The 14,223-nt window shown below is 38.1% G+C and overlaps 1 protein-coding gene across 2 annotated transcripts in view; it reads left to right on the forward strand.

Annotated features, from left to right (window-relative positions):
- Positions 1–2,893: 2,893 nt before the first annotated feature.
- The window catches only part of TRIM29 (tripartite motif containing 29), a 104,571-nt gene continuing 93,241 nt past the window's right edge, over positions 2,894–14,223 (forward strand). For both annotated transcript variants that reach the window (XM_053689819.1, XM_053689820.1), the window contains exon 1: positions 2,894–3,685. In XM_053689819.1, coding sequence (XP_053545794.1) covers positions 3,080–3,685 — 606 coding nt within the window. In that variant the 5' untranslated portion in view covers positions 2,894–3,079. The remainder of the gene's footprint in view (positions 3,686–14,223) is intronic.

Below are 14,223 nucleotides of genomic sequence, written 5' to 3' on the forward strand. Positions count from 1 at the left end.
GAGAGGCAGGGGTCTGGTGTAGCATGTGACTAATAGAGGGACAGAGGTCTGGTGTAACATGTGACTGATAGAGGGGCAGGGGTCTGGTGTAGCATGTGACTGATAGAGGGGCAGGGGTCTGGTGTAGCATGTGACTGATAGAGGGACAGAGGTCTGGTGTAGCATGTGACTGATAGAGGGACAGAGTTCTGGTGTAGCATGTGACTGATAGAGGGACAGAGGTCTGGTGTAACATGTGACTGATAGAGGGACAGAGGTCTGGTGTAACATGTGACTGATAGAGGGACAGAGGTCTGGTGTAACATGTGACTGATAGAGGGGCAGAGGTCTGGTGTAGCATGTGACTGATAGAGGGGCAGGGGTCTGGTGTAGCATGTGACTGATAGAGGGGCAGGGGTCTGGTGTAGCATGTGACTGATAGAGGGGCAGAGTTCTGGTGTAGCATGTGACTGATAGAGGGGCAGGGGTCTGGTGTAGCATGTGACTGATAGAGGGGCAGGGGTCTGGTGTAGCATGTGACTGATAGAGGGGCAGGGGTCTGGTGTAGCATATGACTGATAGAGGGGCAGGGGTCTGGTGTAGCATGTGACTGAGAGGGGCAGGGGTCTGGTGTAGCATGTGACTGATAGAGAGGCAGGGGTCTGGTGTAGCATGTGACTGATAGAGGGGCAGGGGTCTGGTGTAGCATGTGACTGATAGAGGGACAGAGGTCTGGTGTAGCATGTGACTGATAGAGGGACAGGGGTCTGGTGTAGCATGTGACTGATAGAGGGGCAGGGGTCTGGTGTAGCATGTGACTGATAGAGGGGCAGGGGTCTGGTGTAGCATGTGACTGATAGAGGGGCAGGGGTCTGGTGTAGCATGTGACTGATAGAGAGGCAGGGGTCTGGTGTAGCATGTGACTGATAGAGGGGCAGGGGTCTGGTGTAGCATGTGACTGATAGAGGTGCAGGGGTCTGGTGAAGCATGTGACTGATAGAGATGCAGGGGTCTGGTGTAACATGTGACTGATAGAGGGGCAGGGGTCTGGTGTAACATGTGACTGATAGAGGGGCAGGGGTCTCATCTTCCTTGCACGTCGCTCTTCATCTGCTGCACCCCTCTGCCAATCTCATCACTGGCTTCCTCTTGCCTCTAGGATTAAACACATAATTCTCACTCTGACATACAAAGCCCCCAACTGCACTGCTCCCCCCTACATCTCAGGCCTTGTCTCCAGATACTCTCCCTCCCGTCCTCTTCACTCTGTTCTCGATCTCTTCCTCTCTTGTTACCTCCTCACATTCCTGTTTACAAGACTTCTCCAGACTGGCTCCCATCCTATGAAATGCTCTGCCTCGCTCCACAAGACTCTCCCCTAATTTTGAAAGCTTTATGAGCCACCTAAAGACTCTACTATTCAGGGATGCATACAACCTACACTACCCTTCCTAACTTCATTGCTATCCCCTTGAACCCCTTAGCATGTAAGCCTATGGGCCCAGCTGTTTGTAGATCACCTTCATAAGAGCCGACTACAACAGTGCGACTCTCGGCAGGGCCCTCTACCCATTTGATCCCTATAAATGTTATCTTGTATCCCGCCTATGTCTATAGCACTGCGGAATCTGTTGGCGCTCTACAAATACCTGATAATAATAACCCCCAGGCGGAGGCAAAAGAAATAGTGTAGATGAGGGAATTATATTACATAAGGCTTTACCCACAACTGCTTGGGTAATCTCTGTTTTACCCGGGTAATCCTAGGATTACCCGGATTTCTTAATTTACCCATAACATATATATATATATATATATATATATATATATATATATATATATATATATATATATAGATAGAGAGAGATCGACAGACAGACAGATATATAGATAGATAGATAGATAGATAGATAGATAGATAGATAGATAGATAGATAGATATAGTCAAATACCTACAAATAAATATATATATATAAATACCTGTACAAAAGTAAACAGCCCATATAACATAAGCAACGTACAGTAAGTGTGTATTGGATGAGTGAGCACTGTACACAACTTTCATTATTAGTGTTTTCAGTTGCACTGCTGGCACACAAATTGAAACCTTTTTATATATTTTTTAAAAGTTGCATGGACAAAGATTGTCAAAAGTTATAGGCAATATTTCTAAGTAGGCAAGTTTTTATAGCTGACCAAGGCCTGCAGAGACAAGAATCAGTTGGGGCAATATATATATATAGTAAATAATATATGTGTGTTTGATTCTATTCCAAAATTAGGGCTAAATAATCTTAACCGGTCCTGTTAAAATAAAAAAATAAAAATATATATATTTAGAGATAAATAGACATAGTCATATTCCTACTTACATATACACAAATGCATATAAATATATATAATATAACATAAACAACGTTAGTGTTTATTGGATAAGTGATCCCTGTAAATAACTGTCATTATTAGTGTTTTCAGTTGCACCACTGTCAGACAGATTGAAATATTTTTATAATGTTGCATGGACAAAGGTTGTTAAAACTTTACTAAATAGGCAGGTTTATAGCACATGAAACAGTATGAGAAAGTTCATAGAAATCATAAAAATGAATAATTCACAGAGAAACATGTTTGTCCACAACTGATGTGTGTATTTGATATCTGTCATATTGTACTTTAAATAATTTAGAATGTATTGATTTTCATGCTATATAAAAGAAGTTAAAAACTTCATATACTCGTAGCTGAAGGAAAAGTTGCCAAAATGTAATTGTCACAGAAAAGAAGAGGAACAGGTTACAGTGACAGTAAAAAATAATTAAAAAAATCTGGGTCTGTTTCTGTTAAAAAGAGGGCAGGGTCGGAATGTTGCTATAGCTTCCTGGGTGTGGATCAGGTTGTGTAAGCTTAGACATAGCTGTAACATCTCTTTATCACATCTGCATCTCTGAGACTCACCTGGAAGAAGTGTGAGTCACACAGGTAGATATTTATCAGCTTTGCTTTCACTCTTCTCACTCTAAGCCTAAAAACATTTGGAGTTGAGAGGTTTTTCCAGTGTTGCAGTAGTAAATACAGAAGCAAGAAACTCAAAAAGAATAAAATGGAAGACAAAGACACCAAAACAACCAATGGTTCCCATACGGAAGACCCCAAAGGAAGCTTCAATGTTAATTCACTAAATTCAAGTATCAGTGAAGAACACGAAGAGGTACCTAATGGGTCAGACTCAGAGCATGGAGGAATCCAAACAACCAGACTCAGAACCAGTATTGGTTCAGGGAGTGAGTTTCCGAGGATTGGCAGGCCCAATCTTTTTAGTACACCTGATATTAAAGTAGCTGGAAGCCCTGACCCCACAGAAGCTCGTAGGTCTCTGCGTATCAGTGTTGGATCTAACATTGATCCAGATGATGTGCTGTGTGATTCCTGCATTGACGATAAGAAGAAAGCAGTAAGATCATGCTTGGTCTGCCAGACATCTTTCTGTGAGGCCCACCTGAAGCCTCATCTGGAGGGAGCCGCATTTCGAGACCACAAGCTACTGGAACCCATCAGGGATTTTGAAGCAAGAAAATGTCAACTTCACAGCAAAACTATGGAGTTATTCTGTCAAACAGACCAGACATGTATCTGCTACCTGTGTATGTTCCAGGAACACAAGAATCACAACACAGTGACTGTAGAAGCCGAGAAGTACGTAAAGGAGGTAAGTGATGAACGCTTTTGCATTGGTTTAAAATCACTCTTATTTAAGGGTATTTCAGCACCAAAAAGTAGGTATCACTGTCTATATATGACAGGAATTTAATTTTGATACCATTATAAACTATTAAACATGAATCTGAGGTCACATGAATCTGCTGAAAGAATTTAAAAGAAATGAAGTGCCCTAAACAACAAAAAACAAACAGTTTAGGAAGATATATACATAAAAATGTGTTTAGTTCCTTGTAGAAAGAAGATAAAGAAGAAGTCAGTAGAAAAACAAGATGGCTGTGTCAGAACCATCTCTACAAAGTCTATGGTTTTTGTGAGCAAGGTGCTTTACTTCTGCTGTTTGTAAGAAATAGCTGACACATTTTAAGAGTAATTCTTCTCAGTAGCTGGTGTTTTTGAGTGATTTTGTAGTCAAGCTTTGCGGTTTCTCGGCATGCGACAAGCTCTTTGTGGTCTGATCTCTTGGCTACGCCATATTAGCATAGCACCGATTCTGCCCTTATAGATTCACGGACAATTAATCACACACAGATAAAGAGGATATAGTGTTGTATGTTAGATAAGTTTGTTATGTAACTAATTCATTAAGGGAATGTGTTGCTTGTGGAATAAATTCATGGACTAACAACTAGTATTATTAGTATCAGTAGATGTCACACTAAGTCTGGTTTACCTCTGTTACAGTAAATGTGATTTAAAAGGCACTATAAGGTATATCTTAACCATCTAGTAATGGTTACCAACACTATTACTCTGCAAAATGTACAGTATGTGCTTTAGTGTATATGTGTGAGTGCATATGTGCATATGTATGTAATGTGTATATGTGTGTATGAGGGCATGTATATGTGTGAGTGCATATGTGCATATGTATGTATGTGTGTATGTGTGTATAAGGGTATGTATATGTGTGAGTGCATATGTGCATATGTATGTAATGTGTATATGTGTGTATAAGGGTATGTATATGTGTGAGTGCATATGTGCATATGTATGTATGTGTGTATGAGGGTATGTATATGTGTGAGTGCATATGTGCATATGTATGTAATGTGTATATGTGTGTATGAGGGTATGTATATGTGTGAGTGCATATGTGCATATGTATGTATGTGTGTATGAGGGTATGTATATGTGTGAGTGCATATGTGCATATGTATGTAATGTGTATATGTGTGTATGAGGGTATGCATATGTGTGAGTGCATATGTGCATATGTATGTATGTGTGTATGAGGGTATGTATATGTGTATATGTGTGTATGAGGGTATGTATATGTGTGAGTGCATATGTGCATATGTATGTAAATGTGTATATGTGTGTATGAGGGTATGTATATGTGTGAGTGCATATGTATGTATATGTGGGTATGTGGGTATGTATATGTGTGAGTGCATATGTATGTATATGTGTGTATGAGGGTATGTATATGTGTGAGTGCATATGTGCATATGTATGTAATGTGTATATGTGTGTATGAGGGTATGTATATGTGTGAGTGCATATGTATGTAAATGTGTGTATGTATGTGTGATTGTATGTATATGTGTGAGTGCATATGTGCATATGTATGTATGTGTGTATGAGGGTATGTATATGTGTATATGTGTGTATGAGGGTATGTATATGTGTGAGTGCATATGTGCATATGTATGTAAATGTGTATATGTGTGTATGAGGGTATGTATATGTGTGAGTGCATATGTATGTATATGTGGGTATGTGGGTATGTATATGTGTGAGTGCATATGTATGTATATGTGTGTATGAGGGTATGTATATGTGTGAGTGCATATGTGCATATGTATGTAATGTGTATATGTGTGTATGAGGGTATGTATATGTGTGAGTGCATATGTATGTAAATGTGTGTATGTATGTGTGATTGTATGTATATGTGTGAGTGCATATGTGCATATGTATGTAAATGTGTGTATGTGTGCATGATTGTATGTATATGTGTACGTGCATGTGTGCATATGTATGTAAATGTGTATATGTGTGTATGAGGGTATGTATATGTGTGAGTGCATATGTATGTATATGTGTGTATGAGGGTATGTATATGTGTGAGTGCATATGAGCATATGTATGTAAATGTGTATATGTGTGTATGAGGGTATGTATATGTGTGAGTGCATATGTATGTATATGTGTGTATGAGGGTATGTATATGTGTGTATGAGGGTATGTATATGTGTGACTGCATATGTGCATATGTATGTAAATGTGTGTATGTGTGTATGATAGCATGTAAATGTGTTTGGGTGTGTATATGTGTGTTTATATTGTGTGCATGTGTATATGTATCCATGTGTATATGCATTTATGCCTGTGTGTAATCTTATGAGTGTATGATTATAATTATGTATAGATACTTTGCTTGTGAGAGATAATATAGATTAAACGGTCCATTTGGTATTTTGTGGGATATTAGAGATTAGCAACAGACTTTTGCATTACTCATATTAAAGAACAGAACTACTTTCTTGTTCTATGAGATAATTTAGCAATTAGACACAGAATTATTATTAAGCATAATATCAAGTAAATGAGAAATGTGACAGTGTTGATAAAGACCAGCAGATGCCTTGATAAGAGATGACCCCAATGGTCTCCTGCATGGGTATTATCTATTATCCCAGTACTGCCACTGTTTGATATAATAATCTTTCTGAAAACAGTTATTTTAGCTGGAAAACTTTAAAGCTGTTCGCATTTCAGAACAAAAAAAACACCATAAGAGGTAAATACTACTCAGGAATAAAGCGCATTATATTTATTTATTTGTATTATACCCAGTGGTGTATTCAGTTTTTATGCTTCCCTAGGCATTGATAATTCTTCTAACACCTATGTACACATGAAGGGGTCATGCACCCCTAGACAATTAGTGACAATTGGTTTGTAATACAATTTATATATAAAAAAAAACATTTGAAGAACATATTGTACCACAAAATTACACCTCAAAGCTTTCTGCTCCCCCAAATTCTGCTGCCTTAGGCACAAACCTAGTTAGTCTAAAATACACTCCTGGTTATACCTCAGCTGTTTTTTAGTGCAATAACTTTAACCAATTTTAGTTCTCAAAGCTTTTAATTGTTGTGTGCAATAGGTGTATTATTCACATATATACTGGGGCCTATTTAACAAATGTCTGTCGGACCTGATCTGACAGTGCGGATCAGGTCCGACAGACATCGCTGAATGCGCAGAGCAATACGGTCTCCATATTCAGCATTGCACCAGCAGCTCTTGTAAACTGCTGGTGCAACGCCGCCCCCTGCAGATTTGCGGCCAATCAGCTGCCAGCAGGGGGGTGCCAATCAACCCGATCGTACTCGATCGGGTTGAATTGTGGCGATGTCTGTCCAGCTGCTCAGACCAGGCGGACAGGTTATGGAGCAGCTGTCCTCAGGCTCCATCCAGAGATTGATAATTGGCCCCCACTTTGTCTAGCAATGCAAAACAACACAAAAAAACAAAACACAACAAATTGTCATATTTACTTTTAAAGTAAACGTTTGTTACAATTATTAGGTGTTTAGCAGATAGAGAGGGACAAGATCTCATCATAATGAGGAGTTAACTCCTTGCTTACCAGAGAGACCTTCAGCACTATGTAAAGTTTTGCCTCCGCCCTGGCAGCAAAGAGTTAATCAAGGTAAGGCAAAAGGTCTGCAGTGGTCCTGCCTGAACAGAGAACTGTCTAAGGGCGTCTCCACCATTACGACATTTCTTGAATGCTTCTATTTAATAGCTTTAAATCTAGAGCTGCTTTGCAGTCTCGCCCTGGGTGTGCCGGAGCATCATTCAGACGGGACACTCGCCCGCAGCTAACTACTGCGTTTGAGTAGGCTGACATCACATGTGCCCTGCCCAAACAGAACCGACAAGACTGCTCTAGACCGGAGCTGTTGCCACTTATATCTCCATGTGTTTAACACAACACCACCAGAGGCTTCATCTTGAAGAGGTCAAAATATAAAAGAAAAAAACTTAAAGTAGTTTGATGTAGCCATGTTCAGCACAAGTGCTGAGATATAAGGAACAACATTCCATGTGGGGTACTTTCCCCCTCTTGTTTCCCCCCAAGATTTCATTCTATTAAAAGTGGCTGCATGAACGTCCTTTCAAATGTGCTGAGCTATCTTTCTCTGCCCACTTAGGGGCTGCCTTCTGCTGCTGCTTCTTGTTTATATAGATGTTCTATAGCTAATACTGCAGTATTTGAATGCTTAGAATAGGTGGGGGGGTTTTAAAAGGCAATTTCAGCTATTTCAAATGGCATAATAAAGGTAAACAATTTAATACACTCCAGCAGGTAAAAAAGATTATAGGAAACATATTAAAGGGTAGAAATATTTACAGTACATAATGCCCCTATGTTGTACGTAAATAAAAGGAATATAATAATATTATATATAAGCTAAATATTTAATTATGCAGCATAAAAAAAAATTATTACCTATTTTGCCCTTATTGTCGACCCTAAAACATTCTACATAGTGATTGGTTGATCAGTTTAATTGGTCTTATATATTTGCAAATAAATAGTCACAGGAAAGGCAAAGCATAAACAGATTCAAAAAACTTCAAGGGATTGGATGACAATAAAAACAATGATAAATGCTTTTATTAGTTTTGCATACAAGATTGTAATGCAGCAAATAATTGTCATGGCTTATTATTCTTATATAAAATTAGTATCAATAACTAAACCTCTAGCTTTTGCTTTTATACAATTTATAGCAATTTGAGGAAAATCTAGGTTGCTAAATTAGCTTTCTTTTGCCTCTAACGTGGGACACAGCAAATAGATTCCTGTTTTTTGTTACTGGCTTTGTTTTTATAAAACTTAATGTTCCTATTTTTTTATTGGCTGTGATATCAGCCACTGAGCAACTGACTCCTGAGAGTCATTGTGCACAAGCATACATTCTTGTTAGCATTAATTGCAGTTGTTAAACAGCTTTATCTTTAAGGGACACAAAAGCCACCATTAAACTTTTAAGTTTTGGACAGAGCAAGCGATCTTAAATAACTTTCCAATTTACTTCTATTATCATATTTTCTTTGTATCTTTTGTTGAAGCGTGCACCTAGCTGTGCTCAGGAGTGTGCATGTGTCCTAAGCACAAAATGCATTGCTGAGCACCAGAGGGCAGCAGTGTCCTCCTGCAATATAGTACTAAGACGTGCACACTTCTAAGCTTACTTAGGCATGCTCTTCAACAAAGAATGCCAATGGAACAACGCAAATTTGATAATAGAGGTAAATAGGAAAGTTGTTTAAAATGATTTGTTTTATCTGAATCGTGCACGTTTAATGTCGACTTTACTATCCCTTTGCCCTTTATCCATAAAACCATGTAACACATTTAACTGTTGATGTTTCACATGCATTATAGACTTTTCTTTAGTTTCATTTTGAATTAAAGGGACAGTAAAGTAAAAAAAAACTTTCATGATTTAAATAGGGCATGTGATTTTAAACAACTTTCCAATTTACTTTTATTACCAATTTTGCTTTGTTCTCTTGGTATTCTTAGTTGAAAGCTAAATCTAGGAGGTTCATGTGCTAAATTCTTAGACCTTGAAGACTGCCTCTAATCTGAAAGCATTTTGACAATTTTTCACCACTAGAGGGCGTTAGTTCATGTGTTTCATATAGATAACATTGAGCTCTGGCACGTGAAGCTCCTAAGAGCAAGCACTGATTGGCTAAAAATGCAAGTCTGTCAAAAGAACTGAAATAAGGGGGCAGTCTGCAGAGGCTTAGATACAATGTAATCACAGAGGTAAAAAGTATATTATTATAACTGTGTTGGTTATGCAAAACTGGGGAATGGGTAATAAAGGGATTATCTACCTATTTAAACAACAACAATTCTGGTGTTTACTGTCCCTTTAAGTTTCTGCACAGTAGTGTGCGCATGTTTGCAAATTGGAAATAGTAATAAATTGACATGTGCATCCGGCTATTTGTTTTATAAACCAAGGGCAAATATGGCCGCGGGTAGCGGCATTTGGGTCTTTTCAATGCCGGATTAATTTGTGTGAAATGGCGATGCAAAGAGATCTGGATTTGCACACATATTTGTGTGTTGCCCTTTCACATGAATAAATCCGGCACCGAAAATACCCGAATGCTGCTACCTGCTGCCATATTCACCATTGGATTGTAAAACGTACAGCCTAATGCAGCTAGTCTAATGCACATGTACTGACCATTTCACATTATCATCCTCAAGATCTTGTGCACAGTAAAAGGTTTGGTTTATATTTGAAACATGCAACAACAATGTTCTGTCTGAACCATAAAAGAAAAGAATTGTCTTTCATGTCTCTTTAAAAACAAGAACAAGGTGATTAATTCACGGGGTCAGTGCAACAAAATATTAGATATTCTTCTATGTGAATACATTCTAAAATGATAGTTGTCTGGACCTGGATGATACAATCATTTCCTGTTTCTGGGAATCTAAGGAGGATCAGTCCTAAGTAAGGTTGTATTCATTAGCAGATATAGCAAGCAGTAGAGATGTGCATTCATTTTTGGACGGATATAAAAACACATTTTTTGGATAAAAAATAAACAAATAAACATGCAACAACAAAGTCAGCTGATTCATTCATGCAAAAATGTTACTCTAAGGACAGGAAAAGTATTTATCTGCAGGTATGAAAGCATTCGTACAGTTTTACATTCTTCATTAGCAATCTGCAATGTCCTTATCAGCCGATTTATTCCTGTGTCACCCAATAAATATGTAAGCTTCACTTTTGTCCTTGACAATCCTGACCATATTTAAATGTGCGTTTCGTTTCAGCCAAATTTCGTTTTCGGCCATTTCAGAGATTCGAATGCATCCAAAATTCCAAATCCGAAAATCCCGAAAAATTCAGAAAATGAATAAATCAGTTTCCGAATTTTCGAATTCATTATTCATATTCGGAATTTTTTATTGTTCTAATCTAAACCGCAGTTACCAGACACTAACTAAATCACTAAATAAAGCTATTAACCCCTAAACCACTGTTCCCTGACATCGCCGACACAAACTAAACCTATTAACCCTCAAACCACAGTTCCCAAACATCGCCGACACAAACTAAACCTTTTAACCCCTAAACCGCAGTTCCCAAACATCTCCGAAACTAACTAAACCTATTAACCCCTAAACCGCCGTTTCTAAACATCGCCAAAACGAACTAAACCGCAGTTCCCAAACATTGCAACAACCTAAATTAAACTATATTAACCCCTAAACTTAACACCCCTAACTTTAACATAATTAAATTAGACCTAAATTAAAGTTACAATTATTAAATAACTACCTAGTTAAAATAGATACAAACTTACCTATAAAATAAAAATAAAACCTAAGATTACATTAATAAAACCTAACATTACTAAAAATAAAAAAACTAACATTACTAAAAAATTATAACTACAATTACAAAAAAAATAAACATTAAAATAAAAAAAATAAAAAAAAAACTACCATTACAAAAAAATAACAAACAAAATTATCCAAAACAATAAAAATTATTCCTATTTTAATACCCCGTTTTAAAGTGGAAAAAAACAAGCCAAAATAAAAAAAAACTAATCTATAATAAACTACCAAGGGTCCTTAAAATGGCCTTTTGCGGGACATTGTCCTAAAGTTAACAGCTCTTTTGCAAACAAATAAAAGCAAACACCTACTAACATCACAAACCCCCGCCCCCCAAACCCACAAAATAAAAATAAACCTAATCTGCCCATTGCCCCAAAAAGGGCATTTGTATGGGCATTGCCCTTAAAAGGGCATTCACTGTTGCTGAAGTCCGGCGAAAGATCTTCATCCAGGCAGCTCTGTCTTCATCTATCGCGGGACCGGCATCTTCTTCATCCCAGCGGAGGCGGAGCGGTCGATGCGTGGAGGTCCATCGGTCTGACGTGGAGGTCCTCTTCCTGCGATCGTCCACCGCACACTGAGGTTTTAATGCAAGGTACCCCTTTTATATTGGGGTACCGTTGCATTCCTATTGGCTGAAAATGTTAAATCAGCCAATAGGAATTAGAGCTGCTTAAATCCTGTTGGTTGATTTGAACAGCCAAAAGGATATAAGCAGCTCTCATTCCTATTTGCGGATTCAAATGTGGGGTGGCGGTTTAGGGGTTAATAGGTTTAGTTAGTGTTGGCGATGTTTGGGAACAGCGGTTTAGGAGTTAATAGCTTTATTTAGTGATTTAGTTAGTGTCGGCGATGTGTGGGGGGGTGCGGTTTAGGGTTTAATAGGTTTAGGTAGTGTTGGCGATGTCTGGGAATGGCAGTTTAGGGGTTAATAGGTTTATTTAGTGTTTTAGTTAGTGTCGGTGATGTGGGGGGTGCGGTTTAGGGGTTAATAGGTTTAGGTAGTGTTGGTGATGTGGGGGGACAACGGTTTAGGGGTTAATAGCTTTATTTAGTGTTGGCGATGTGGGGGGACAACGGTTTAGGGGTTAATAGCTTTATTTAGTGTTTTGGCGATGTGGGTGGCGGCAGCAGCGGTTTTAGATAATTTTGTTTCAGCAATCGCCGGCATTCGGATCCTTTTGTTTTTTCGGATCCATTCTTTATTCATATGCATTATTCTATTCTAAACCTCAGAATAGAATAATGCATATGAATAAAGAATGGATCCGAAAAAACAAACAGATTCAAAAAAACGATTAACTTAACTAATTTACTGAAACAATTTTTTTTTAAAACTTAACTAAACTAATTTGCTGAAACTAAATTATTTATTTAACTAATCAAAACAAAACGAAACAAAACTAATTTTTCAGTGGCGCACATTCTTGTGTGCTGCTGCTGGCTTGTAGCAGCAGAACTAGCTTATACTTTAAAGGGGCAGTCTACTTAAAACAAATTGTTTAAAAAGATAGATAAACCTGTTATTACCCATTCCCCAGTTTTGCATAACAAACACAGTTATATTAATATACTTTTTACATCTGTGATTACCCTGTATCTAAGCCTCTGCAGACTGCTCCTTATCTCAGTTATATTAATATACTTTTTACATCTGTGATTACCTTGTATCTAATCCTCTGCAGACTGCCCCCTTATCTCAGGGCATTTTACAAGTTTGCATTTTAGCCAATCATTGCTGGTTCCTGCATAACTCCACGAGAGTGAGCACAATGTTCTCTATATGGCACACGTTATCTATATGGCACACATGAACTAGCACTGTCTGGCATTGAAAAGCTAATAAAATGCATTAAGAAAAGAAGTGGCCTGCAGCGGCTTAGAAACAGGCAGATATTTAGAGGTTTAGAGATTATAAAGTATATTAATATAGCAATGCTGATTGTGCAAAGCTTGCAGAATGGGTAGCAAAGGCGCTATCTATCTATTTAAACAATAAATAAAATCAAGTAAACTGTCCCTTTAACTTGATTTAAGTTTAACCTGCTAACCATCGGCTCGTGCAAATGGTGTCAATAGGAAATAGAATTTTCATCAACAAATCGATTTCGAAGACACCATGGGGGCCGATTTAACAAGGGCCGAATGGCCCTGAATGTAACTGTTAAGACTGCTGCTCCTTAACTCATCCTCTGAGGCGGCAGACAGCAATCCGCCCGATCGCATATAATCGGGTTGATTGACACCACCTGCAGCAGGGGGGCGGCATTGCACAAGCTGTTCACCAGAACTGGTGAACAGCTTGTGCAATGCCAGTGTATGCTGTCGGCATTTATCGATGTGTGGCGGACATGATCCACTACAGTGCGAGCGCGCTCGCACTTTGTTAAATCGGCTGCCATGAATGAATATTGAATTCAATATTTTTTTTTGTGAGGAATGATTCATCTGAACAAAACTTTTTCTCTGTGCCCATCTAATAAACTGTTCCCTGTGGGTTCATTCAGTCTGAGAAGTGCTGTGCCCTTTTATTTGTGATTAGTTTGTTTTAAGGTTAATTTGACATTTAAAAGAAAAAACTTATTAAAATAATTGCTCCTAAATCATTGCACAAAACTAGCTTATTAAACAATGAGTCAATATTAACGGGCTCTAGTTATTCACTAAATGGTATTCTGTCCGTTTAAACCGTTATAGATTCTGTCGTCTCCTTAGAAACTAAAGTTATTAACTGTAATTAACTTGTTAGGTTTTTTAGCTACTTTCATAACCAAACCCTTAAACCTCTTAACTATGTAAATGTATATTTTCTGTGGAAAAATAATACTTGCTAAAGCACCTCTCCAGTTTCACCAGCCTCACTATGCATGCATTCTTTTCTGCTGCCTAGAATAAAATAGTAACTCTGAAGGCTGGAGAGAAGTTTCAATTCATATTGCTCGCTATGACTTCATGGTGAAATATCAGGCTTTGTTGATAAAAGGACATACGCTTTATACATACACAGCCAAAAAAAAAAAAAAAAAGAAGAAATAAAGGGGCTGATTTATCATGGCCTGAATGGGGCCAAATACCCCTGTTTCTGTGCGAGCCTTTAGACTCGCATGAAACAGGAGTTA

Source organism: Bombina bombina, chromosome 8, assembly GCF_027579735.1.
Source record: "Bombina bombina isolate aBomBom1 chromosome 8, aBomBom1.pri, whole genome shotgun sequence".
In the NCBI taxonomy this organism is placed as follows: Eukaryota; Metazoa; Chordata; class Amphibia; order Anura; family Bombinatoridae; genus Bombina; species Bombina bombina.